This window comes from Peromyscus californicus, unplaced genomic scaffold, assembly GCF_007827085.1.
Source record: "Peromyscus californicus insignis strain IS unplaced genomic scaffold, ASM782708v3 Scaffold_7__1_contigs__length_154581171, whole genome shotgun sequence".
Lineage (NCBI taxonomy): Eukaryota > Metazoa > Chordata > Mammalia > Rodentia > Cricetidae > Peromyscus > Peromyscus californicus.
Genome location: NW_026294595.1, coordinates 143133239 through 143161149, shown reverse-complemented (window position 1 = coordinate 143161149; position 27911 = coordinate 143133239). Strand labels below are relative to the sequence as shown.

Genomic DNA, 27911 nt, shown 5'->3' with positions numbered 1-27911 from the left:
GCCCGCGCCGCCGCCCGCCGCTCTGCTGCGCCCGCCGCGCCCCCCGGCAGCAGCCGCGGCCGCGGCTCGAGCCGGAGCCCGAGCGCGACGAGGCCCGGGGCGCGTCCTCGCTGCCATCGCCGTGCCGCCGCCCGCCCGCCGCCGCCGGGCCCCGGAGCACGCCGGCCCCGCGCACGCCTCGAGGCCGAGCCAAGGTAAGCCCGCGGCCCTGCCCTGCCTGCCAGCCTCCGGTCCCGGGCGCGGTCATTGTGCTCGGCGCGCACACACTGCTCCGCACCGGCCTCTGCCCTCCTGCAGCCCGACCCCCTTCTCCGCCCCGCGAGGCCGCCGGCTACCCAAGGCTCTTGCGGCTGGTGGCATCTTCCCGCACCCACCCCGCCCCCAGCAGTACCCCCGCTCTCTCATCTCCCCAAGAACTAATCCCCTCCCGCCCCTTCCCCCCACGCACGCCCCCAGTCCCCGGAACCAGCTTTCTGCCAGGTCTGCCCACCCTAGACTTGGGGGGGAGGGGAAAGGCCTGGGGGGCGGGGAGTGCATGGCACAGAGTGAAAGTCTTTGCCACCCCAACAACATGCCAGCTTCCCTCCCATCCTAACAACCACAGTCCTTCACCAGCCCAGCTCTCAGTCTCGACTGCCTGGTCAGCACTACCTCTTTCTGATCCTCAACTTTGCAGTCAGAAAATGGAAATGCAGAAAGCCGCGAAAAGGTTTTTGTCGAATGCAATGAATGGGGAGTAGTTCTTTGAGCACCCTCTTATTCACCTCTTCTTTCCTCTGGGCTGCCTGTCCTTCTCTCCCCCCACCCCGCAACCTGGATGCCTGTCTGGTAGAAAAGGCGCGATTGCTTCTCTTCCTCTTCTGTCCAGGATCGGGCTCTGAAGTCTAACACCCGTTTTAGCCTCACTCCCTGCCACACACCCCAGTGTCTTCTCAGTGTTCTTCAGTCACCAGTTCCTCTGGACAGTTCTTGTCATAACCCCATTTCACAGACAAAGGCTTAGGAGGGAAAAAGAACCAAACTGTTTCCTGTGTTAGCCATTTGAATGCTGTCCAGCCCCCAAAGCCCAGTTCCTATCCCTGATGCTTCTTGTGCCTGTGTCTTGAACCTTCAAAATGGTGTGTGTGTGGGGGGGTGTCTCTTGGATAGCTTTGTGCAGTTTCTTTATAAATCTGCATTGTTGCTTCTGGTTTATGGCCATGAAGAAAATACCAGCCCCCACCCAAAATGCACCGCAGCCAAGTCGGTTAAAGGCAATGAGTGTTGGAGTCAGTAGGGGGCGCATTCTCTGCACTGGGTAAGGCTGCAGAGGGGGGAAGGGCCCCAGAACTAGAACAGGATGTGCTTAACAGCGCCTTCTACAGACCATGCGAAAATGGGCCCAGCAAGACTTGCACTTAGTTGAGCTGACAGACAGCAACATGGCGAAGGATTAAGTGAGTCTAAAGGGAGATTTATTTAAGAAAGCCACTTCAACGTTTGGAAAGTTCCTTTTTACTTTTTCCAAACTGTTCACCCTCAGACTTTGGTTGCTGATCAGTCACTTTGGTGTACATCCTTAGGTCATAGGTCCCTTTCTCAAGAATCCTTTCACCTTAAAGTTTGAGTGGGTTGACATCTCTTTCCAAGGACAGATGGTAAAGGGCGTTGTTTAAAGCCTGAAAGTAACGGGCTTGAGGTATCACTGGTCAATCCAAATCTCTCCAACTCTTTTAAGAGTGAAAAGTCATTCTTGAGAGGTTTTTGTGGGGTGGTGATTTTCATAGCCATGAGAGATGGGTGTCATGATTTGCAAGGCTTTGTTGGTAAACATCAGGCCCCTATTGAGTTCCTCGTTGTCAAACTTGATAGAGTTGATTGCAAATTTTTGTTGCCTTCCAACTTGAGCCTTCCAGCCATACATTACCTCAGTAGCCAACTGCCTTCGCAAGTGCTGACGCCAGTCTTGGTATGCACCCACTTTCTTAGGGTGTGTGGATTTCTGTAGATTTTACTCCTGTTGTTATTTCCATAGGTGTGAGATGCACAATACGAAACCTAGGCCCCAACTTTTACACCGTGATGCACAGGGTTGCACTTTTTGTACTGAACTGATAGGTGGCCTAGTGGTTATTCCCTGTACTGCCATTTTGAGGATCTGGACTCCGTTCTCTGCCTTGCTCTTTGGACTGCATTGTCAATTCACACCGGTGGGTATATCGTTTTGGAGGGTGGGGACTGCAGCATCAGGGAAGCCAAAGACTTCCTCCTTGGTCACCACCAAAACCTACACTTCCAAAATTTCAGCTTAGCCACATTCCTCAAAGAACCAGTTAGAGCTGGTTGCAGTAGTGGGTTCTGAGCATTTAAGAAATGTGGCTCTTTCAAGAGAAAATTTCAGAGTTAATGGTGGCATTATAATCATTTGCATTCTGTACTATTGGGCATAAAGTTTTTAGTAGTTAAACTCGGGACTTGCTAAACTTTCGCCTTACTTACTTACTTGATTAAAAGGGGCTGGAATGGATCATTGGTAGAGATCGTAGCTAGACTGGTAGGAGTTCCTGGATTTGATCTGCTTAGGAGGATTGACAGTGGGTGTTGATACACCTGTGGATACTTTATTCTACTATTACAAACATCTTACATGGGCATGTCAAGATAAATTTATGGGATGCCAAATGGATATATATGATAAATAGTTAACCATTTAGTGCTTGAAGATGATTTTTTTCTTTGTTTGATAGTTGCCAGCAGGTAACATTTTGCTGAGTGAAAAGGAGGCACTTTGGTCTTGGTGCCAATATTGCTCTAAGAGACTGCATGAATTCACACTTTATTTATTTATATGTCTTTGGTATTTACAGATTCCAATATTAAATACAAATAGCATTTTTTTTTTTTTTTTAAGATTTGTTTTCTATGTACTTTGGGATTTTGCCTGTATGGATGTCTTTGTGAAGATGCCAAATCCCCTGGAACTGGAGTTACAGATAATTGTGAGCTGCCATGTGGGTGCTGGGAATTGAACCTGGTTCCTTTAGAAGAACAACCAGTGCTCTTAACCGCTGAGCCATCTCTCCAGCCCCAGTTACTAATTCTTAAAGTGAATGATAAAGTTTGAGTATATGTTTGAGGTCAAGTTTGCAAATGTGATTTTGTTCATTCTGATAAGTGAAATACAGTGTTAGTTAATGGTGGTGTGGCCATTTTTCCTTCAGGGAACTTTGAGCTGTGGAATGTGTGTACTCCCAAGTTTGAACAGTTAACTGAGTTTGACACAAAAAGAGGGAGGGCAGGCATACTTGAGTTTGAAAGCAGAAATCTGTTTTTAGATTTGTGTGTTTTGTCTACATGGTTAGATGTGCATTGTGTGCGTGCAGCGCCTGTGGAGTCTAGAGGAGAGCAGTCGTCTCCTGGAGTTGGAGTTACTGATGTTGTGAGCTGCCATGTGGGTGCTGGGAACCCAACTCGGTCCTCTGCAAGAGCAGCAGTGCACCTCACAGCTGAGCCATCCTAGCCCAGTGAGAGCTGAGATTAGAGTCTGTGAACTAAAGATTCTTTTGAATAGCCTCAATTAACTATACTAAGGAAGTGGGTCTTCTGTTTCATTAACTTTCTTAGCTTGATTTGTTGAAAAATTTTCTTCCAGCTACTGTCATAGTCTTCAAAGACATTGAAAATAACCAGATCTTCTTAAATCTTGTTTCTCAAGACCTTACGTAGGAAATGCAGTCGATAAGGTTGTTGAAGTCATTGGTTGGTCTTATAAAACACCCACATGGACTGATTTTGCTTAGATATCTTTTTCTCTTCCTAAACCAGAGTCAGAAAAAATTCTGATAGCATTTTAACTTGACAATGTTGAACAGGTTTTGTTTCCACAAAAGTGTAAAAGTAATTGACCAATAAGCTTGGTTACTGAAAGTGTAGATATATACAGTATACCACAAATGAAATTGTTAACTTCCTTGTAGCAAATCTCTTAAATACCTGTTAAAAAGTATTCAGTCTTTAGAAAACAAAAATGTTCAGAATTATACATTATCTAAGTGCCGATGTCTACAATACAAATTCAGTTGTGAGAAGTTACAACTTGAGAAATAGCTGGTTTATTATAAATGAAAAAGTGGTAACTTAATATTTGGTAGGTTAAAAGAATGGAAAACTTGGCAAATTTAAGTAGTGTCTTTTTGGTGTGTGTTTTTGCTTAACTATAGTTGAAGCCCTAGCATTTTGAGCTCATTACTTGGGTGTGTATGGATGTGTTTATACCCACCAAAAAAAAAACAGTTGGGATTTTTTTAAGAGTTGAGAATGATTATCACACTCAATACAAATAAAATATTTAAGAGTTAGAAACGTGGTTTATGATAATTCTTAGCATTAAAGAAAAATTGAAAGTTTTTTTTTTTTAATAAATATTAGAAGCTCATTTGTTGTTCTCCCCATAGTGTCCATGACTGTTTTACTGTAAGCTACTTGTTAAGTCAAAATACAAGTGTCATAAAGCCTTTTGTACTTTCTGGAAGGTAAAATACTTTTCAGTAGAGTTTAATTTTCATTGGCTTGCCCAGAAGACTTGTAGGGGGAAAGTCACTCCCAAATGTGGATAACTTTAGTGAGACTGAAAGAACTTGACATTTTGTTGCTATTACATAAACTTGGAAAGCTTTTCCTTGGGTTTTGTAAGCACTTATGATGGCCCTGCAGCTAGTGTCACATCCCTTGCTGAGGTTTATATCATTTTTCATGTTGTCATTATGGAAATGTGGTTTATGAAGCTAGTATAAACTGAGGCTAGCTAACCAAATGGATGCTTCAGTAGGGTTATTGACTTCATTGCAAATTGGCGTTCCCTATCTTGATTGTGAAAACTCCATCTAAGTAAGCCATCCATGTCTTGACCAGACTTTGGGCTTTTGTTTGCTTATCCGTTGTTCAGATAGAAGGTTGGTTTTTGTTATTTTTGAGTGTCTTAGTGCTCCTCCCCACTGCCCTTCCATGACCCACCTAGTTCAGTGAGACTATACTCTGTCCCGTTGTAAGGAAAGATTCTAACACATATTGGCCTGCTTCCTACAGTTAGGAATGGCTACATCACCTTGATTGTGCAGAGGAGATATGAGGTGGGAGAGGGGAGTCTTAGACAGAATATGAGCCACAGTCTTGTTCTTGTCAGTGAAAAGTGCAGAATAAGTACAAACCCATTCAGGTTCCTTCATCTTCATGTGTGATCACAGTCCTTTTCCTTCTGAGAGGCACTCCCGTGTTTCCCTAGTGTTGTTGTTCTTTCCCTTCCAAGACAGTTGGTAGAGCAGTCCTGGAACTTGGAGAGAGGATCAGCAATGTTCCAGAAATGTGTTTGGGGAGCTCAGAGTAGTATAGAAGACCTTGGAGATAGAGCTTTTGAAGGAAGGCTGAATCTCTACACATCTTAATACTTTCTCCTTAGGCTAGGCTATAGATTTGTAATTGACTCCTGGTGGGGAGTTAGGTGTCACTTCTCGGGAGCCTTGGCTGGTAGCCTATGGTGTAGGGATAGGGACCCACTACTTGATTTTAGAGTATTAAGTAAGATTACGGCTGGAGAGATGGTTCTGTGGTTAAGGATATGTCCTATAGAGAACCAGAGTTCCCAGCACCCATGTCACGTGCCTCAAAACCATCTGTAACTCCAGCTCCAGAGTATCCAACAACACCTTCTGGCCTCCACAGGCACATGCCCTCACTCCCACACACACACACACACATGAGTGCACACTAAAAATAAGTCCACAAGAAGAGTAAAATGTAATGTTTCATCAGTTTGGCTTTCTAGTGTTTTGAAAACCATTCTTTCAGCACTGTCTTTGTTTTGAGAATCAAGGCACCACTATGTATAGCAGTGTAGTGAGCCACCAGCTCTGTCAGGTGTCCAGGCCTGTGCTTGGGACACTTGATACTTACTTATTGGGTGGTGGTTGTTGTTGTTGTTGTTGTTGTTGTTATTGTTGTTTTATGTATCTGAGTGTTTTACCTATAAGAGTCTGATCCATGTGTGTGCCTGATACCTGTGGAGGTTGGAAGGAGGGTGTTGGATCCCCTGAAACTGGAGTTACAGGTGGTTGTGAGCCGTTGGTGGTGGGAACTCAACTTGGGTCCTGGAAGAGCCAGTAGTGCTCTTTAACTGCCGAGCCATCGTTCCAGCCAGTGCTTGGGACACTTTGGATGCTCCTGTGAGCTGGTCGCTGCTGTCTGCTTAGACCCGTGGCCCTCCATGGCTTCTGACTGAGCTGGTCACAACCCATTGAGAGCAGGGTGGGAGCTGTGCAGGCTGCAGTAGTGCTTCTGGAGTTAGCTGTCCAGGGTCTGAAAAGAGAACTTGCTCAGATCCTGTTGCTTCTCCCAAAGTTTTAGGTTGCCTGGTTCCTGTTCTCACTCTGCTGAGTGGTGACTTCGCTTAAAATCTCAGCTTTTGTCCTCTCTTTCCGAATTCCTCCGAGCCTTTGCTTCCTGTGGGAGTCTGTATTGTTTTCTCTGGTGGGAGCTGTGACTGGAGAGCTTTGTGATTGATCTCTTTTGAAACAATATACCGGGAAAAACTTATATGTGGTGCTGTGGCTGCTTCTATTTAAATTTTAAATTGCAGTTGTGAATTCTGAGTTAGTAGAGTTCCTTACTCCTGTGAAAGGTGAGCTATGTTCCAATGCAAGAAGTGATCCAGATTATTAAAAACATCTGGCGCAAAAGGCAAATGAAATGCCTCTGGTTAAGCCAGCAAGTGGTGAAAACCGCTACATCACATTGGTTTTGAAAGAACTGCCTTGAATCCCTAGCACTGCGGAATCCCTGTGTGGTAGTACATGGCTTTCTTGTACTCAGCACCCAGGCAGTAGGGGCAGGAAGATTGGAAGTTAATGGTCTATCTCAGCTATGTGCCTTTTGTTAAATCTTGACCCTGAGGGGTGGCTTAGATAACATGGTTTAGGTAAACTGTCTGTTATTTAAGAATGGTACAGAAAATAAGTCCTCATTGCTGTGGAAAGTTATTCCTGAGTGGTTTTGATAGATAAATTAGAGTATTAAAATAACGTAGTTACACAGCATTGAGATACAATGTTGCTTTGCTCTCATGATTATAAATGAACATGTTTGCTGTGCGTAGGCCATCTATTTGAATTGCCTTTTTTCAGGTTCGTCTTAAACCAGGTTATCCACTATACTATACTGACAAGGACGTGCCTCTTAAGCCTGTGGAGCAAATAAAATAATAGCTCTTAAATTGATGAGGGGCTAAGGGGAGACCTTTTGGTGTCTCAGCTTTTACCTTGTTCCTTGGACATGGGGGTTGGAATGTGAATCTTAAAAGTTACTCAGCTAAGGTGTGAGTGTGTGCAAAAGTTTCATTAGATAAACATTTGAAGTACCACTAATTTTTTTTTTTTTTTTTTTTTTTTGGTTTTTCGAGACAGGGTTTCTCTGTGTAGCTTTGCGCCTTTCCTGGAACTCGCTTTGGAGACCAGGCTGGCCTCGAACTCACAGAGATCCGCCTGCCTCTGCCTCCCGAGTGCTGGGATTAAAGGCGTGCGCCACCACCGCCCGGCGAAGTACCACTAATTTTAAAGACTAGAATGTACTAACTTTAATGGTTCTGCTAAGTATACCTAAATTATTGCCCAAAAATACTACGGTGTGTCTGTGAGTACAGATGCATATTATACTGTATACAGAGAGAACTGTTACTATGGCAACCACAGCTGTTTCTCAGGAATAAGATAGCCTAAACTTTCTACAAGGTTATTAGAATTTTCAGAGTCTCTTACCTGGCTTCAGGAAACAATGGGAACTGCTTTAGTATTGACCTGACTTAATCCTGACACTTGAACAGTGCGATCATGTGTGTTTTTCTTTTGATACAGCGTCCCACTGTGTAGTCCTGGCTGGCCTCAAACTCACAGAGATCCACGTCCCTCTTTCTCCCAACTCCTGGAATGAAGGTGTGCACCACCACACCTGGACAAGAATTTAGATTTATTTATGTTTGTGTGAATGTCTGTGTGAGTAAATGTGCCTGTAGTCTAGAAGAGCACATCTGACTTCGTAAGTGCTGGGAACCAAACTCCAGCCCTGTCATACCACGTTAGGAAATAGACTTGTAGAGGCTAAGTAACATTTTTAGGGTCACAGAGCTAGTATATGACAGAGCAAGGAATTCAACACAAGTCTGTTTAGCTCCTGGGTAGATTCTCACTCACTCACTGCATTTTACCATCTTTTCTAGCAAATAGCAGCTTTACTGACAACCCTACCTCTCAAGAAGTTTGACATTGAAGTCTATATACCAAACCAGGTATGTTTTGGTCCGTGAACACAACTGTCTTACCAAGAGACAAAAATTTTGATTCAGGACAAATGTGCCTTTAATCTTAGCAGAGTTTGGGGCTAGTCTGATCTATAAAGCAAATTCTAGGCCAGCCATGGCTATATAGTGACACTCTGTCTCAAAAAAAAAAAAAAGTTTTGCTTTTTAATTGGGGCTATAAGTTGCACACCTGAAACTGTTCTGTCTCTTCCTTTGCTGTGCCTTCACTGTCTTAACTCACACTTAAGGAACAGACAGACTTAAGGCTCCACAGACGTTTCAGAGAAGAGTGAGGAGTCTAGAATGGTCTTAACAATACCTTGAGTGGTTCTCATGTTGGCTAATTCTGGTATCAAACAGACAACCGGACTAAATCTACTAAAGTGCCTTTAACTTCTTGGGTCTTAGGACTATAACTTAGTGTGGTAGTCCTTGCCTGGCTTGTCTAGGTTTAATCACACACAAACCCATGTTAGTTTCTATACCTGTAAGTAGACATGGTACCAAACTGTAGATTCACATTCAAGGCCCTATCTAATCATCACCCCACTTGTCCAGCTTTGCCATTCAAACTCGGTGCAGGGCTTGCTAGGGCTTGACTTTCCTGCCTCTGGCACCATGGCCATGCCCACTAGCTTGGAGCCAGGCCCCATCAGCAGCTTCTACTTCTGAAAATGTTTCTGACATGGCACCCCTCTTGCTGTTGGTGTTTGTGAGTGTCCTGTCTGTGAGCCTTATGTGGGCAGGCCCTAGTTCATTCAATCTGTTTCTTGGGGTCCTGCTTTGTAGCAGCCACTGATATAGGTGACAGGGACACCAAGAATGTCCTTTTTAATGGGTATTGTTTGTCTTGAATAAGGAGATGGTGTCTTTTATCTCAACCCCATAAGGGGTCACCTATCAGATATTTACATTACAGTTCATAACAGTAGCAAAATTACAGTTATGAAGTAGCAACGAATTAATTGGAATGTTTGAAATCACCTGTGGTGATCATTTAACATGAAAGCTCCTAAACCGGTGTCATTGTCATTGTGATAGTTGGTGATATGAGGAGCAGCTGTTTTTTAAGTTCGGTAGTTTCCTGGTGTGCTAAAGTGCTGTGCAGCAGTAGTCCTCCTGTTCCCTTTGAGAGTGCGCCCGCTTCACTTTCCCTGAGATGTCCCTTCTATTGAAGTGAAACTCTTGAAACTACTAGGAAGAAAAGTAAAGTGAAGTTTAAATTCAACACATGAGATTTTTCTGAAGGTGGTCTCTGTGAATTCACATCCTCAATTTTGCCAAACAAAAGCAGAGTTGAACTTGTAATCTGTCATCTGAGGCAGAGTGCATTAAGACCTTCGTTGTTAATGATACACTGCGCTGCTCTTGGCTTCTAGAAACGGAGCCAATTTGCAAGAAAGCTGTCTAGGTTTTTGTTTTTTTAAGTACTTAAAAGTTTTGGGGCCACCCAGCCAAGTTCCATTTGCTGTATTACCACAAAGTAACTCACCAACAGTATCTAGATTGTTCTGTAAACATGTCAAGATCATCCTGCTAGATTGTATCCAAGAACTTGCTCTAGAAACTCATCCTAGGCCAGAAAATCTTAACAGGTGTACAGTAATCACCATTTTGACTAAGAGCCATCAGTGATAAATTCCCCTGGTTTTGAACACCGACTATGGTTTAAAATTATCTCCCTGGTCTAACTGCGTGAATTCCAAGACAACTTGGGCTACACAGAGAAACCCTGTCTTGAAAAACAAAAACAAAAAATTATCTCCTTCAGGCTTTGAGTGTTGGCACAAGCTTCTAATCCCAGCGCTCAGGAAGCAAAAGAAGGTGTGGATCTTTGTGCATAGGAGGCCAGCCAGGGCTATGCGTTCATATATTGTTGTTGGCCTTGAATTTTTGTTTTGTTTCAGTATTTATTTATGTATTTTATATATATGAATGTTCTATTGCATGTATGTCTGCATGACAAAAGAGGGCACCAGATCTTATTACAGATGGTTGTGAGCCACCATGTGGGTGCTGGGAATGGAACTCAGGACCTCTGGAAGAGCAGCGAGTGCTGAGCCATCTCCCCAGCCCTGTTTTTTTTTTTTTGGTTTTTTTCGAGACAGGGTTTCTCTGTGTAGCTTTGCGCCTTTCCTGGAACTCGCTTTGGAGACCAGGCTGGCCTCGAACTCACAGAGATCCGCCTGGCTCTGCCTCCCGAGTGCTGGGATTAAAGGCGTGCGCCACCACCGCCCGGCTCCCCAGCCCTGTTTTTTATTTATTTATTTATTTATTTATTTATTTATTTTGGTCTTTTGAGGCAAGGTTTCTCTGTGTAGTTTTGGAGCCTATCCTGGAACTCACTCTGTAGCCCAGGCTGGCCTCAAACTCACGGAGATCTGCCCGGCTCTGCCTCCCGAGTGCTGGGATTAAAGGTGTGCGCCACCACCGCCCAGCCTGTTTTTATTTTTTAATGTGTGTTTGTCTGTATGTGCACCACATGCATGCAGTAATGCCAAAGAAGCCATTAGAGGTTGTCAGGTTGTCTGTGGAAGTGGAATTACAGGTGATTGTGAGCCATCAATATGGGTGCTAGAGACTGAATGAAGCCTTGTCTTCTGGAAGAGCAGCAAGTGCACTACTGCTGACCCATCTTTCCAGCCCTAAATTGTTTCTTGTCTTTGAGTCCAGGTCTGATATAATCCAGGATGACCTTGAACTCCTGATGCTCTTGCCTTCACTTTCCAAATGCTGGGATTACGGGCATGTGCCCCCTGCTAGTTTATAAAAGGGAAAACATTCCTGGGGTGTAACACTTAGACTATGCAATAACTTGGGTTTAGTCTCTAACACACAAAAAAAAATCCGCCGGGTGGTGATAGTGCACACCTTTGATCCCAGCACTTGAAAGGCAGAGCTAGGCAGATCTCTGTGAGTTCCAGGCCAGCCTGGTCTACAGAGTGAGATCCATGACAGGCACCAAAACTACACAGAGAAACCCTGTCTCAAAAAAAGAAAGAAAGAAAATCCAATTAATGTGCATAAAAATCTAGACTGTGTATTGTGTTGTCATGCCTTTGAGTGATGTGAGAATTTTACTTTATATTTTGGGGTTTTGTTACTTTGGTAACAGCTTTCCCAGTTAGAGCATACAGTTCAATAGAGTAGTTGGGGTGGCACCTATTGCAACAATAGACAGAAGAACACCTTTCTCCTCCAGGAAGAAGCCTGGTGCCCATCAGCAAGTACCCCCCTATTCTCCCACCTCTCTCAGGCTGCCCTGGTCTCCACCTGAAGAGTCACTTCTACATATTTCGTAGAAACAAGGTCAAATAAATATGACCTTTTACGACTGGATTGATTCACCTAGCATGTTTCAAAAGTTCATCTGTGCTAGGAACCTGTGTAGTAGTACTTTATTTGGGAAAAGGAGCCTAGTCGTAGTTGAACAGTCTAACATCCTACTAACAATCAACAAACAACAGTTTCAAAGCCTCTGCCTTCCCCAAGTAGCTTTTAGAAAAACAGGAGTACAGTGGTACACATCTGTAATCTCAGTGCTTAAGAAGTAGAGGCAAGTTCAGAAGTACAGGGTTACTCTGCTACAGTGCCAGCCTTGGTTGGCTGCATGAGAACTTATTTCCTCCAAAAACTTTAACAATGGGGAGGTGACAGAAGACATTTGGTTTTTGAAAAGCTGACTTCAAAGTGGGCTTGGGGGAGAGGATGTATGTAATGCTCAGTAGTAGAGTGCTTGCCCAATGTGTATAAAACACTGGATTTCAGCAAGCACTGAAGGAAAAGCAAAGCTGTCAGGGGTACCATTTTCTGTTTGTGAAACAATAGCTTTATGAATTGAATAGAAAGATTCTTCAGTGCCACAAAATGGCTCATTCCTGAGACGCACATGATAGAGAACTAACTTTTTTGGTTTTTTGAGACAGGGTTTCTCCTTGTAGTTTTGGTGCCTGTCCTGGATCTCACTTCTTTAAAGTTGTTCTCTGACCTGCCCATGTGTGCCCTACATACACAAATTTAACTTCTGGGTTTTTTTGTTTTGTTGTTGTTGTTGTTGCTTTGGTTTTGTTTGTTTGTTTTTGGGTTTTGTTTTTTTTTTTTTTTTTTTTGAGCTGAGGATCGAACCCAGGGCCTTGTGCTTGCTAGGCAAGTGCTGCTCTACCACTGAACTAAATCCCCAACCCCTTGTTTTGGGTTTTTTTGTTTTTGTTTTTGTTTTTTTTTGTTTTTTGTTTTTTTTTTTGAGACAGGGTTTCTCTGTGTAGCTTTGCGCCTTTCCTGGAACTTGCTTTGGAGACCAGGCTGGCCTCAAACTCACAGAGATCCGCCTGCCTCTGCCTCCCGAGTGCTGGGATTAAAGGCGTGCGCCACCACCGCCCGGCTGTTTTGGTTTTTTTTTTTTTTTTTTTTTTTTTTTTTGGTTTTTCGAGACAGGGTTTCTCTGTGTAGCTTTGCGCCTTTCCTGGGACTCACTTGGTAGCCCAGGCTGGCCTCGAACTCACAGAGATCCGCCTGGCTCTGCCTCCCGAGTGCTGGGATTAAAGGCGTGCGCCACCACCGCCCGGCTTGTTTTGGGTTTTTTAACAAAAGAAAACCTTCAGTGTTGTTACTTAGTGGCCATTAGCGTCCTAGCTGAGGTGAGAGTACACCTTGTCCTCATCTGTGTCCTTGTTCTCTTTTGGATGTTATGGGGTCATCTGGCTGACCTTAGATGTTACAGGTTCTGTGTGCACACCACAGGCTTGACTGAACAACTCAGGACCAATTCAATTGTGGCAGTGATGTTAGGTGCAGCACCTCGGGTGTGGTCTTTTTTCTTTTCTAGTTACCCATAGGTGTATGAAGTGGCTTTCACCAAACATAACTATTTTAGGAGAATTAATTTAAAAATAATGTCTAAAGCCGGGTGGTGGTGGCGCACTCCTTATAATCCCAGCACTCGGGAGGCAGAGGTGGGCATATCTCTGTGAGTTTGAGGCCAGCCTAGGCTACAGAGTGAGTTCCCGGAAAGGCTCCAAAGCTACACAGAGAAAGCCTGTCTCAAAAAACCAAATAAAATAAAAATAATGTCTAGAATTAGTGTTGCTTCTCTGTCTTCTGCTTTTGTCACATCCAAAGTAACCAGTTCACACGGGGCCAACCACGGAGATTGACAAACTGTAGCCTGTCCATTGAGAATGACTTGAAGATCACTGAGATGATGCGGGGATGGCAAAAAGAATTGATCAGAGGGAGAATGAGGGAGATGTCTTTAATTTGCAAGGTTGATGTCTAACAGTGGTTCTGAAAACAGTATATTTGTGTCGTCATTATTGGGGGTGCCACGATGCATGTGTGGAGGTCAGAGAATTAACTACAGGAGTCAGTTTTGTCTTTTCCATCAAGTGGGTCTCAAGAATTGAACTCAAATCACCATGGCAAGTGTCTTTTACTCAACAAACCAGCTGACTAGCCCTAGACCTAGATTTTTCTTGTTTTCTTTTTACTTTCAATTCATGTTTGTGGATTTTTACCTGTATGTCTGCACTGTGTTGTGCCTGGTGCCCTCAGAAACCCAAAAAAAGGCATCGGATCCCCCTAAAACTACAGTTACAGACAGTTGTGAACTGCTATGTGAGTACTGGAAATCCCACCTGGTTCCTCTTGAAAAGCAACCAGTGCTCTTAACCTCTGAACATCTCTCTAGCTCCTGGGCTTTATTTAATCTGTCTTGTTGCAGTTTTATCTAATGGAGAACATTCTGGGTAGCTAAAATCAGCCACTGTTGTGGTTGTGGTCGAGAGAGGAGGAGAGGGAGAGATGTTAGAGCAGCCCTTCTGTGGGAGCTCTCGAAGGGCTCTCCCCACGCTAACAGGGAAAAGAAAAGGGTCTGTAGGTTGTAGATGATCACTTTCAGATTGAAAAGAGCCTTTTGATAAGAGTGGCTTGCTGGATGGAAGGTTCTAGCAAGGCTTTGTAGAGTTAATTTGCAAAGAAAAAAAGTACAAATAGTATGTAATGGCATGTGCCTTTAACCTAGCACTGGGGAGGCAGAGGCAGGTGGGTCTGTTGAGTTCAAGCACAACCAGCTATGAAGAAAAACCCTGTACAAGATAAGTACAAATATATAAACCTTACAAGTATTTTAATTAAAAAATGGGGGCTGGAGAGATGGCTCAGTGGTTAAGAGCACTGGCTGTTCTTCCAGTGGGTTCCATTCCCAGCACCCACATGACAGCTCACAACTGCCTATAACTCTACCTCCAGGGGATCCAACACCTTCACACGGATATACATGCATGCAAAACACCAATGCGTATAAAATAAAAATCATTTTGTAAAAAAGAAACAAGGTATATGTTCACTGCTTCCCCAGATAGTTGGGGAAGAGGCTAGAGTCTGAAGACTAAGAGAGTGTTGCTGTGGCTGTAATTCCTTAAAATACTTTATTTCGTGTGGGCATGGTATGTCTGTGAAGATTGGAGGGCAAATCTCAGCAGTGGGTTCTCTTCCGGGTCCTAGGGTCAAACTCGGGTCCATAGGCTCGCACAGTAAGTGAGCCATCTCACCCATGGGACCATACTTAGTTTTTGAGACTGGCTCTCTCATAGCTTCTAACTTGTTATTTAGCTTAAGTTAGCCTTGAATGCCTGCTCGCAACTGTCTCCACCTCCCAAGTGCTAGGATTATGGATATGCCTCACCACCAATGGTGAACTAAATGATTTGAGAGAGAAGGGTTAGGTCCACTGTGGCTAAGATAGGAAGGTGAGAGAGAGACTACAGGGGAAGTGGTTAGTTAGCTGGCTATCATATTTACTGTTGCAGTTGGAGTGTGTTCAGTTAGCCTGGATACTCATTAGAGGTCTAGAAATACCAAGTTAGAGTGCATATTGAGGGGGCTGGAGAGATGGCTCAGTGCTTAAAAGCACTGGCTGCTCTTCAGAGGTCCTGAGTTCAGGTCCCAGCACCTACATGGTAGCTCACAACCATCTATAACTGTAGTCCCTTGGGATCCAATGCCCTCTTCTTGTGTGCAAATGTACGCGCAGACAAAACAGCCATAATACAAAGTGCATATTGAAACAAGGTGACTTTAAGGACACAGTGTTGCATCCTCCAGGTAGCTTCAGTGTAACCTGTTGATTTGAGGATTTTTCTTGATGTGCTCAGACAAAATGTTTCCAGCTGACTGTGAAGTTCCTTCCTTTCTGTTGTTTTACTTGGTGGTGTTTGTTTGTTTGTGATACTTCCTGGACACTCGGCAGCATCTTTACTGTAGAGTTGCCAGCCCCTGCAGTAGCTCTGCAGGGACAGTGACATAGACAGTCCCCATTAGTGCTTCGTATTTTATTCTGCTCAGGTCTGCAGACCTTTCCTTGAGCTAAGCTGTCACTGTTATTGTTGGGTCTTTCTCCATCCTACTAAGAACCTACTTGGCCTCTGAATGAATCCAGGACTTAAGGTAGAAGCTGTAATTAGTCTCTTGGTTCATAGGTTGTCCTCCGTATTGCCCCGTACTGATACTAGTTTGTGGTCTTTGTCCCTGCACAGTGTTGATCTGCAGCTGGGCTGTTTTCTGTTTACCCTCTTGGTGCTTGAAGTAATTGCTTTGGATATCTGGGGGGCAGAGAATATCAGGCATACTATATTATTTACTATATTGAATATATATAGTAAATAATATGTACTGTATTATACTATGTATACTATATTATTTACATAGTATATACTATATATACTATATTATTTACATAGTATTTCATATGTAGCCTTAGGGCCAAGATGAATCTCGAGTTTTCATTGCAGCTGTTAGACTCTTGCTTTCTAATAAAACACAGAAGATGAATTTGACCTAGGTTACACTGTGCTCCTGCCTTCCTCTTTAGGTGTAGGTAAGATTGAGAAAGGGGTGTGACTCATTCATTCAAAATGAATTTAATCATTCTCAAAGTTGATTGTGAGCCAGGAGTAGTAGTACATGCCTTTAGTCCACCACCCAGGAGGCAGGGGCAGGGTCTGTGAGCTGAAGGTCAGCCTATCCTATATGATGTAGCTCTTCTTCCAGTTAGTACATGGCTGTGACTAAGACACTTGCATTGAGCATTCCCAAAATTATTTTATTAGCATATTCTAATCAACTGAACTACCTGGCCTGCCCCAAAAATTATTTTAGAATTTAGCAATTGACTTTATATAGTGTTTTAGTTTTGATTGTCAGAGCCAGGAGATTTTTGTAGAATTACTGAATGTTTGGACAAACTTCTTTCTAATCAATCCCATTTTTCCTTTTGACTAATTCACTTCTTTTCTGTGTCCCACTGCCTGTTGATTCATTCTACCAAGACTTTGGTGGCAACAAAGCTTAAGCACATTTGCTGCCTCAGGGGTTTCCCTCTCTGCTTCCCAGCACTGCCATGTTTTTTGAGCACATCATTTATGGCAGGAGTAGTTCCAACTGAGGCTGAACAACAAAGCTTTGTGTAAAACCTATTGCCTGAGGGCCTACTGTGTGCTCCCAGCACCATGACCTGCAGAGTGATTGATGAACAAGAGTACAGTTGCATTAAGTTGGACAGTTTGCCCTTTTTGTGCTGTGTGCCGAAAGGAGGTTCTCCTTGGCAAGGACCTGTTAGACACTGCCAGCATAACAGACCGAAAGGCTGAGCACACTCGTTGGTGACCAAAGGATGGATGGATTAGGAGAAAGTATGCCACCACCCTGTCCCTCTGTACTGCAGGGTTTTTGTTTTTTCTCGTTTTCAAAATATGGTCTCCTTGTTGAAGTTCCTAGTTCAGAAAGGTTTTAAGGCTTGGAATCCTTATAAATTTTGAAGCAAAAAAAAAAAAAAAAAAAACAGATGGGTGATATTAATGAATTCTGGAGCCAACTACTGATATGAACTTAATTTCTTTTCTTTCTTTTTTTGTCAAGGTGTGACTATGCAGGGTTTGTTTCATTTAGGGTGTAGGTGGTCTCTAGCTCATGATCCTCCTGCCTCATCCATCTTGAGTGCTGGAATTACAAATGTGTTACCATCTGGCCCAGCCTGACCCTTAAGTACTTAACAGGTAGTGACCTGAGAAAAAACATAGGGGATCTTTGAGTCCTTTTTCATGTCATGTGTAGTAATTCAAACATGGACTAGTATTTTATTGAAACCTTGTTGCTTGGATTGGTAGAAGCCTCAGGGAGTATGAAGGAGAAATGGTAACTGTTGTCCCTTTTGGGGAAGGACCACTCACTCTAGGCCTTCCCTGGTCTTTAGCTCACAGGAGTTCATCTGGAGAATGATATAAGGCTGGGAAATTCTGATCTTCAGTGAATGTTCTAATGTTGGGAGACCCAGCTAAACTTTGATAATAATAGGGTGTTCTGGGACTTATGACTTACGGGAACATCCCCAGGTTCGGGCTTACAGCCAGTAAAGGTGGCAGTTACAGTTAGAAAACTAAGGTTTGTCAAATCCCAACTGCTGGTGCTTTGGTGTTGGTTTTTTGCTGGCTTTGGTCTTAAAGCTACTTTATTCTACAAAATTATGTTGAATTTAGATTATTAAAACAACTAAGGTCACATCCAGAGCCTTACAAAAATCTCACCTCAAATTGTACAAATTCAGTTTTCTTAAGTAAATACAAGTACTGGGCGGGCGGTCAAATTCAGTTTTCTTAAATAAATACAAGTACTGGCCGGGTGGTAGTGGCGCACGCCTTTAATCCCAGCACTCGGGAGGCAGAGTGAGGAGGATCTCTGTGAGTTTGAGGCCAGCCTGGGCTACAGAGTGAGTTCCACAAAAGGCGCAAAGCTGCACAGAGAAACCCTATCTCGGAAAAAATAAATAAATAAATAAATAAATAAATAAATAAATAAATAAATAAAAATACAAGTACTTTTTTTTTTTTTTTTTTTTAAAGAAACTTGGGAAATGGATCTATATTTCTTTCTACCTTTGTATTTGGGACAGTCAAGCAGCTTTTTGATTCCCTTACACACACACACCACACACCACACACAAAACAGGCATTTTCTTTTTTAAAAGATCCCAGAAAGCCTATAGCAGTCACCATGTGCTCTGAGGCCACAAGCATGGCTTTCCCCGTCTAAGTATTCTGTGGCCTGTGTGACTCCTTTGCCCCCGTGTGTTGCCACCTTAGAAGCAGGTCACACCATCATTTGGGACTTGGATTTGAGGAGGAGACAGAAACAGTCATTGAATGTCAGGTTGCTTCTGTGAGAGTATTGTTCCCTTGACGTTTCAGAAAGCAAAATCTTCTCCTCAGCCTTCAGAGCTGTGTGGTGCTGTGAAGTTCCGAGTCGTTTTCTAGGTTTGTAGGTCCAACATCACAAGGAGAAAAGCGTACTTGATTTGGTTTAAGATCACTGATTGATATTGTTTCATTCTCCAACTTCGAATTCATCTCTTAAAGGGTTGGTAAAGTCCAATCAGACTTGTGCGCCTAGACTCATGTAAAACTGTCCTCTAACAAGATAGGGAAAGCCAGCAAGCACTTACCTCTGCCCGCCTGCTGTAAGGATTCCATATACTAGATGAGGACCTCTTCTCACTGAAGGAGCCAGGGTTTGGGAGCCTGTCATCCGTGGAATTAGTAACTTTGACAAGTTGTTCATGTTTTGACTTTGACTTAAATTTTTTTTTCCAATAGAAACTATGTTCCAACTTCCTGTCAACAATCTTGGCAGTTTAAGAAAAGCCCGGAAAACTGTGAAAAAAATACTTAGTGACATTGGGTTGGAATACTGTAAAGAACATATAGAAGTAAGTAGCATGCCATTTTTAAATTTTAATGTGACTCGGCTTCTGATCCGTTCCTGTGTCCATGGGCAAGATGGTTCACTGTTAGGTGGGATATGAATTGTAACTACGCCTTCAACTTCACCAAAACTTTCTCAGTTAGAGCTTCCTCCCTTTTCCTGAAAGCCTGTTCATCTTTGCATCCTGAGGCAAAAACAGTTACAGTATGGAGAGTATACACAGACAGTGTACGAGGTGCTTTAAAATTGGATATGAACTTTGTCCTTGAAATAACCTTAAGGGGCTCTAGGAATTCTTGTGTCCAGTCTATGGACTAGGAACTGGGGACGCAGTAGTTTCAGGCTCACAGTTAGGGAAGAGGCAGTGGGACAGCAGAGCCTGTTTTCGTTCTCATAGGCCTGGGTATTTCCGTTGACCTGACTGTGGAGGCACGATTGTCTGGGTGTTTGTCATCTCTTTCCTTAGGATTTGAGCATTTGTCAGCCTTCTGACCCATCAAAGACTTATCTTGCCCTTGTGTAGCAGTTTGGCCTTTCCAGACTGTTCCCTGGCCTTTTTATTCTGAGCTTTTCAAGCCCCATGGGATAGATAGAAGCGTCTCCTCCTTGTCCAGATCTCCTTGCTCCAGATCTTACAGTTAGTTGGACACAATCTCCAACCGAAGCATTTAAAGCAATTTCCCCCACAGATTTTAGGTTCCTACTGGCCAGGCTAAAGTGGCCTTGCTTAACCATTTATCCCACGCACAGCACAATGCTTGGCAAGGAACAAGTGCTGAGGACACAGGTCAGGGGTGGAATTGACAGACATTGAATTCATGGGCCAAGTTCTCTTCTCCTGAGTCCCACTCAGAGTAGTCAGGGGTGTATCCTGGAAACTGAAGCTTCTCAAATAGACTTCTAGTGGTTTGTTCCCAGGGTGGAGGTAACTCTTCAGATTCATATGGATCTGTACTTAGGGGTGGGTGAGACCTTTTCAAATAAATATGCAAATAGTCAACTGTCTTTCCTATCCTGTACTGGGTTTGCTCCTCCCACTAGAACTAATAGGTACTCTGAAGTTTACACATATTTAACTTTCCACCTACAGCTGTGAGCCATTCACCCTACTTCTTCTTAGTCATGGAGGGGGAACATTACAATTTCACATTATAGTATAAATTGAACGACGGCATGTTGCTTTCTTTCTGGGTTTAAAAATCTGATTTTTCGTCCAGATCCACCCTTCCTTCGTTTGTTTGTTTGCTTGTTTATGCTGCCAAGCTAGACTCTTACTCCTCCAGGGCTATGAGCACATGTCCCTCCTCCACCCAGTGTTGTGACTGGTGAGTTATGTGGTTATGGAGCTGTTGTGGAACTAGAGCCTTCCCATCTGCACTTGGGGCACTTTCTCTGGAACCCTGGCCATGTGCCTTTTGCATTTGCTGAGCCTCAGCACCACTGCATTACTTCTCAGTGGTTGACCCTCCTGTGCCCCCCACACTGGTTAAAGAGGTAGAGCTTAGGTGTCAGCTCAGGCTGGGCTTGATACCACTATGTTTTTGTAAATTTCTCTCACTGTTTTTCTAGGATTTTAAACAGTTTGAACCTAATGACTTTTATTTGAAAAACACTACATGGGAGGATGTAGGACTGTGGGACCCTTCACTTACAAAAAATCAGGTAAGTCTCATAGGAGATGTCCTGGAATGTCCATTTCCCGCTTGAACCTTTCATAGTGACAGCTGTGTCCAGGTAGTGGCCTGCCGTGGAAAGTGTAGAGTAGCATGCACATCTCCTTTTCCTGAGGCATTACTTGTTACTGGACTGAAACGTCAAGTTAAAAGAATGAACAGAAATTTTGTTTCTTAAAAATTTGTGAGGGGCTGGAGAGATGGCTCAGAGGTTAAGAGCATTGGCTACTCTACCAGAGGTCCTGAGTTCAATTCCCAGCAGCCACATGGTGGCTCACAACCATCTGTAATGAGATCTGGTGCCCTCTTCTGACACGCAAGCATACATGCAGGCAGAACACTATATACATAATAAATATATAAAATCAAAAAAATTTTTTTTGTGAAGTTGGAGCTAAGGCTGGAGCTCAGTAGTTAGAGCATTATTCCTTGCCTGCACGAAACCCTGGGTTTGATCTCCAGCACCACATAAACCAGACATGGTGGCATATACCTCTAATTCCAGTGCTTTGAGAGGTGGAGGTGGGATCAAAAGGTCAGGGGCATTCTATATAACAAATTTGAGGCTATCCTGGGCAAATGAGATCCTGTCTCAAAAAACAAAGATAGCAAAGTTGGGGGACCGGTGGTGTATAAGTATCCCTCCGCAGTGCCTTCCTGCTTCCATTTCTAAGGAGCACTCTTCAGCGTTATCTGTGCAGCCACCCACCTGCTGCCCTGCCTCTGTTAGTTAGCACTTGCTTCTAGGGAAAAGTCACAGTCAGTTGTTTTGTTTGTTTGTTTGTTTGTTTGTTTTTCTAGACAGTGTTTCTCTGTGTAGCTTTGGTACCTGTCCTGGATCTTGCTCTGTAGACCAGACTGGCCTCAAACTCAGAGAGATCTGCCTGACTCTGCCTCCTGAGTGCTGGGATTAGAGGCGTGCGCCACCACCGCCTAGCACACAATCCATTTTTTTTGTTTGTTTGTTTATTGTTGTTGTTTTTGAGACAGCCTTTAGCCCCTGACTGTCCTGGAACTCACTCTGAATACCGGTCTGGCCTCCAGTTCAGAGATCTGCCTACCTCGGCCTCCTGGGATTAAAGGTGTGTGCCAGCACTGCCTAGTTACACTCAGCCTTCTATTTATACCTCTTTATCCCCACCGATGACACCTTATCTTTATGGCAAGGTGTGGAGGGTAACCCCTAGGATGGCAGTGACAGGTCATTTTTTTATGCCTTTGTGTTCAGAAGGATAGTTACTGATGCCAGTGTATCCAATTATGATATAATGATGGCCTGGCAGTAGTGGTGCAGGGCTTTAATCCCAGCACTTGGGAGGCAGAGGCAGGCAGAGCTCTGTGAGCTCAGCTTGGTCTACAGAGTGAGTTCCAGGACAGCCAGAGCTGTTTCACAGAGACACGCTGTTTCAAGGGGGAAAAAAGATGTGATAATAACATTGTAAATGGTACTTCTCTCCATGGAGAAAAGTATTTGTGAACTCCCTTTCTAATTCTGTATTTGTGCTTTTGAACTCTACTTAATGCCCTAGGGAGCGATGCTGAACAGCATTCTTACAAGAGAAGGCCTTTCTAGAGAGGGTTTGGTTATGAAGACAGGGTCTCTCTAACCTTGGCTATACTGGAACTCAGAAATCCACCTGTCTCTGCTTCCCCAACACTGAGATTAAAGATGTACACCACTACACCACATGAGGAGCTTTGAGGGAGTGCAGAGAAACTCATTTTGGTTCAAAACAGTTCATGAAAAACAGGAGAAAAGATGATTGCTTATCACATATTTGCTTGTTTAAGGTCTTAATTCTGAAAGCTGATCCTCTAATATCAGTGTGCTCTCTTACTTAGTACAACGTGGCTTCTGAACACTTTGCCCTATGTCTATAAGACACTCGTAGTTAACTTCTTAGCTGGATTAGAGCAGCTAATTCAATGGCTACTTGTTGGTTGGTTGGTTGGTTGGTTGGTTGGTTGGAATTTGATGTTTGTTTGACTGACTGACTGACTGACTGACTGTCTGTCTTTCTGTCTGTCTGTCTTAAGACAGTTTCTCTGTGTAACCCTGGCTGTCCTGGAACTCTGTAGACCAGGCTGGCCTCAAACTCGGAGATCCACCTGTCTCTGCCTCCTGAGTACTGAAATTAAAAGGATACACCACCATGCCTGGCTTTATTTGGCATTTTTGAAGGGAAAAAAGTATTTTTTGATGTCTGTTTTGCTTGAATGTGTATTTGTGTGCCGTGTACATGCTTGGTGCCCTCAGCGATCAGAACACCAGACACCCTGGAACTGGAGTGTGGATGGTCATTAGTTGCTGGGAATCAAACCCAGATCCTCTGAAACCAACCAGCTCTTACCCGCTGAACTGTCTCTCCAGCCCTCATTGGCCTTTTGGGAGCTGCTCTGCTGGAGAAGAAGTAGAAAGAGACCAGTGTTTCCAGTTTGGAGCCTTTTGATCCACAGCAGTGTCTAAATTCACTGTGCTTTATTTAGATTAGAAAAGAAACTTTAGAGATTTTTTTTTTTTAAATGAAAGTTATTGCATGGTGGGAAAGAGAAAAGTATACCTGTGTTGCTTATAAAGGTGTATATGGGCCTGTGAGTTCCCATGTCTAAAGCCTGAGGAGATTACTGAGCCACAAAATGGCGAGTTTTCGTGGTTTATTCTGGTTTTTAGCAATAAAATGTTTTTCTTGAAGCTTTCTTTTTTTTTTTTTTTTTTTTTGACTTCTTTCTGAAACAAGCCAGCAAATATGACTAGCCATTTTTAAAGGATTAGCAAGGACTTAATTAAGCACTGGGTTTTAATTTACACAGGAATACAAATAAAGGTATTTGATTCAAAATGGATCTGAGTTCCTTGAGGTTCTCTTTCTAGTGTCGCCTCCAAAAATGATTGCCTTGCAGAATTTCTGGGAATGCCTAGGGGGGTGCCTAACCCTGTAACTGCCTGCCTGCCTCGAGCGGCTTTCTCATCCGGTTCTGTTGTTTCATTTCATTTCTTTTTAGGACTATCGGACAAAACCTTTTTGCTGCAGTGCTTGTCCGTTCTCCTCAAAATTCTTCTCTGCCTACAAGAGTCATTTCCGGAATGTCCATAGTGAAGACTTTGAAAATAGGATTCTCCTTAATTGCCCTTACTGTACCTTCAATGCAGATAAAAAGACTTTGGAAACACACATTAAAATATTTCATGCTCCAAACTCCAGCGCACCAAGTAGCAGCCTCAGCACTTTCAAAGATAAAAACAAAAACGATGGCCTTAAACCCAAGCAGGCTGACAGTGTAGAGCAAGCCGTGTATTACTGCAAGAAGTGCACTTACCGAGACCCTCTTTATGAGATCGTCAGGAAGCACATCTACAGGGAACATTTTCAGCATGTGGCAGCACCGTACATAGCAAAGGCAGGAGAAAAATCACTCAATGGTGCAGTCCCCCTGGGCGCAAATGCCCGAGAAGAGTGTAACATCCACTGCAAGCGATGCCTTTTCATGCCCAAGTCCTATGAAGCTTTGGTACAGCATGTCATTGAGGACCATGAACGGATAGGCTATCAGGTCACTGCCATGATCGGGCACACAAACGTTGTAGTTCCCCGAGCCAAACCCTTGATGCTGATTGCTCCCAAGCCTCAAGAGAAAAAGGGCATGGGACTCCCACCAAGAATCAGTTCCCTTGCTTCTGGAAATGTCCGGTCTTTGCCATCACAGCAGATGGTGAATCGATTGTCAATACCAAAGCCTAACTTAAACTCAGCAGGAGTCAACATGATGTCCAATGTTCACCTGCAGCAAAACAACTATGGAGTCAAATCTATGGGCCAGAGCTATGGTGTTGGCCAGTCAGTGAGGCTGGGTCTAGGGGGCAATGCTCCAGTTTCCATCCCCCAGCAGTCTCAGTCTGTGAAACAGTTACTTCCAAGTGGAAATGGGAGGTCCTACGGGCTAGGTGCTGAGCAGAGGCCCCCGGCAGCGGCCAGGTACTCCTTGCAGACTGCCAACACCTCCTCTCTACCCCCAGGCCAGGTGAAGTCTCCTGTGTCTCAGTCACAGGCATCTAGAGTATTAGGTCAGTCCAGTTCTAAACCTCCACCAGCAGCCACGGGCCCTCCTCCAAGCAACCATTGTGCCACTCAGAAGTGGAAAATCTGTACAATCTGTAATGAGCTTTTTCCTGAGAACGTCTATAGTGTTCACTTCGAAAAGGAACATAAAGCTGAGAAGGTCCCAGCAGTAGCTAACTACATTATGAAAATACACAATTTCACTAGCAAATGCCTCTACTGTAATCGCTACTTGCCCACAGACACCCTGCTCAACCACATGTTAATTCATGGTCTGTCTTGTCCATATTGCCGCTCAACCTTCAATGATGTGGAAAAGATGGCAGCCCATATGCGAATGGTTCACATTGATGAAGAGATGGGGCCTAAAACGGATTCTACTTTGAGCTTTGATTTGACATTGCAACAGGGGAGTCACACCAACATCCATCTCCTGGTGACCACATACAACCTGAGGGATGCTCCAGCAGAATCAGTTGCTTACCATGCCCAAAATAATGCCCCAGTTCCTCCAAAGCCACAGCCAAAAGTTCAGGAAAAAGCAGATGTCCCTGTTAAAAGTTCACCTCAAGCTGCAGTGCCCTATAAAAAAGATGTTGGGAAAACGCTCTGCCCTCTTTGCTTTTCAATCCTAAAAGGACCCATATCTGATGCACTTGCACATCATTTACGAGAGAGACACCAAGTTATTCAGACAGTTCATCCAGTTGAGAAAAAGCTAACCTACAAATGTATCCATTGCCTTGGTGTGTATACTAGCAACATGACAGCCTCAACCATCACCCTGCATCTAGTCCACTGTAGGGGTGTGGGAAAAACCCAGAATGGCCAGGACAAGACGAATGCACCCTCTCGGCTCAATCAGTCTCCAGGCCTGGCCCCCGTGAAGCGTACCTATGAGCAGATGGAGTTGCCTCTGCTGAAAAAGCGAAAGCTGGAAGATGATAGTGATTCCCCCAGCTGCGTCGAAGAGAAGCCTGAGGAGCCTGTTGTTTTAGCTTTAGACCCCAAGGGTCATGAAGATGATTCTTACGAAGCTAGGAAAAGCTTTCTCACAAAGTACTTCAACAAACAGCCCTATCCCAGCAGGAGGGAAATTGAGAAGTTAGCCGCCAGTCTGTGGCTGTGGAAGAGCGACATTGCTTCCCATTTCAGTAACAAGAGGAAGAAGTGTGTCCGTGACTGTGAGAAGTACAAGCCTGGTGTGCTGCTGGGCTTTAACATGAAAGAGTTAAATAAAGTCAAACATGAGATGGATTTTGACGCTGAGTGGCTATTTGAAAATCATGACGAGAAGGACTCGAGAGTCAATGCTAGTAAGACTGTGGACAAAAAGCTTAACCTTGGGAAGGAAGATGACAGCTTCTCAGATGGTTTTGAGCATTTAGAAGAAGAATCCAATGGAAGCGGCAGCCCTTTTGACCCTGTCTTTGAAGTTGAGCCTAAAATTCCTAGTGATAATCCAGAGGAGCATGTACCGAAGGTAATTCCTGAGGATGCTTTGGAATCTGAGAAGCTAGACCAAAAAGAGGAGGAGGAGGAGGATGGTTCGAAATATGAAACTATCCATTTGACTGAGGAACCAACCAAACTAATGCATGATGCCTCTGACAGTGAGGTGGACCAAGATGATGTAGTTGAGTGGAAAGATGGTGCTTCACCATCCGAGAGTGGGCCTGGTTCCCAACAGATCTCAGACTTTGAGGATAACACGTGTGAAGTGAAACCGGGAACCTGGTCTGATGAGTCTTCCCAGAGTGAAGATGCAAGGAGCAGTAAGCCAGCTGCCAAAAAAAAGGCTGCGGTGCAAGATGACACAGAGCAGGTGAAATGGAAGAACAGTTCCTATGGAAAAGTTGAAGGGTTTTGGTCCAAGGACCAGTCACAGTGGGAAAATGCATCTGAGAATGCAGAGCGCTTACCAAACTCACAGATTGAGTGGCAGAATAGCACAATTGACAGTGAGGATGGGGAGCAGTTTGACAGCATGACTGATGGAGTTGCTGATCCCATGCATGGCAGCTTAACTGGAGTAAAACTGAGCAGCCAGCAAGCCTGAGGGCCTGGCTCGCCACGGCACATGGGCCATGTTGCATCCTGGGCCTCTGTTCTGACTGCAGAGCTGTCTTCTAACTGGCACTGCCTTGCAAGGACTGGTCAGTCAACAGGCTGTTGGGGACATGTAACCACTACAGCCTCAGTGGTTATTTCTAAGTCTATGACATGTGATTGGTTGATCTTGCTTCAGACCCTTCTCTGATAGACTCAGTAATGAAGTGTGAAAAACCAATAAGCTGGTGGCTCATGAATGCACACAGGGAAAGGCAGTTCTTTACTTGCCTTTCCAGCATTTCTTTCCCTCGGTAAGATGTTTGGTTGGATGTCCTGGGAAAGCCTTACCCTGATTCACATAGTAGTGCAGGGCGGGCATACATGCTACCAGTCAGGTTTGTCTGTTAGACTTGGGAACATGGACCTTTTTCGTGTATTCATTCTGAATAGTTGAAATGTATATTTGTACAGTCTTTTAGACCTCAAGTGATGCTTATGACACTGTTACTGTGTGCCCGTCATAGATTGGTTTTTAGTGTTGCCCTTGCTGTGTGATAAATGCTATATCTAGTTTACCTAGCAGAAGCTTGACCCTGCGATAGTGCGGACCTTTGGACAGACTTAGTTTTTGCACATAACCTTGTACAATCTTGCAACAGAGGCCAGCAACATAAGATATATATCTGGACTCTCCTGTATTATAGAATTTTTTTTCTTGTTCTGAGTATCCTTGACATTACAATTGTCAAAACTGATATTTCAGATCTCTTTCTGAGACCTTTTAAGCTAAAATAACATGCAAGAATTGATTTTACAGCTACTAATTTTGACACCTTTTAGATCTGTAAGAGTGTTGTGTCAGAGCAGCAAGCACAGTTGAGTGCTGCATTTGGGATATTTAGTTTCCTCTTTAGTTGAGCACCGCCGGGTGTATTCATTTATACCACCTAATATATGACACACTGTTGTAGTATGTATGATTTTGTGGTCTTTATTTCCCTTTGTATTCATTTTAAGCATCTAAATAAATTGCTGTATTGTGCTTAATGTAAA

General features: G+C 43.9%; 1 protein-coding gene across 4 annotated transcripts; it reads left to right on the top strand.

The window, feature by feature from the left end:
* Positions 1-97: 97 nt before the first annotated feature.
* On the top strand, positions 98-27911 carry Adnp (activity dependent neuroprotector homeobox). 4 transcript variants are annotated; one of them, XM_052725449.1, is made up of 5 exons: positions 2015-2189; positions 8243-8311; positions 18967-19079; positions 20645-20737; positions 23752-27911. In XM_052725449.1, exons 3-5 carry the CDS (start codon positions 18972-18974, stop codon positions 26863-26865), a joined length of 3315 nt encoding a protein of 1104 aa, XP_052581409.1. In that variant the 5' UTR covers positions 2015-2189; positions 8243-8311; positions 18967-18971; the 3' UTR covers positions 26866-27911. The 4 variants fall into 4 exon arrangements, with proteins under 4 accessions (XP_052581407.1, XP_052581411.1, XP_052581409.1 ...); XM_052725447.1 differs by lacking the exons at positions 2015-2189; positions 8243-8311 and adding an exon at positions 98-194; XM_052725448.1 differs by lacking the exon at positions 8243-8311.

Coding starts and splice junctions, on each gene's coding strand:
- Adnp (XM_052725447.1), top strand. CDS start 18,972: ATGTTCCAACTTCCTGTCAACAATCTTGGCAGTTTAAGAAAAGCCCGG. Junction 19,080..20,644: donor ACTGTAAAGAACATATAGAA/GTAAGTAGCATG, acceptor CTGTTTTTCTAG/GATTTTAAACAGTTTGAACC. Junction 20,738..23,751: donor CTTCACTTACAAAAAATCAG/GTAAGTCTCATA, acceptor ATTTCTTTTTAG/GACTATCGGACAAAACCTTT.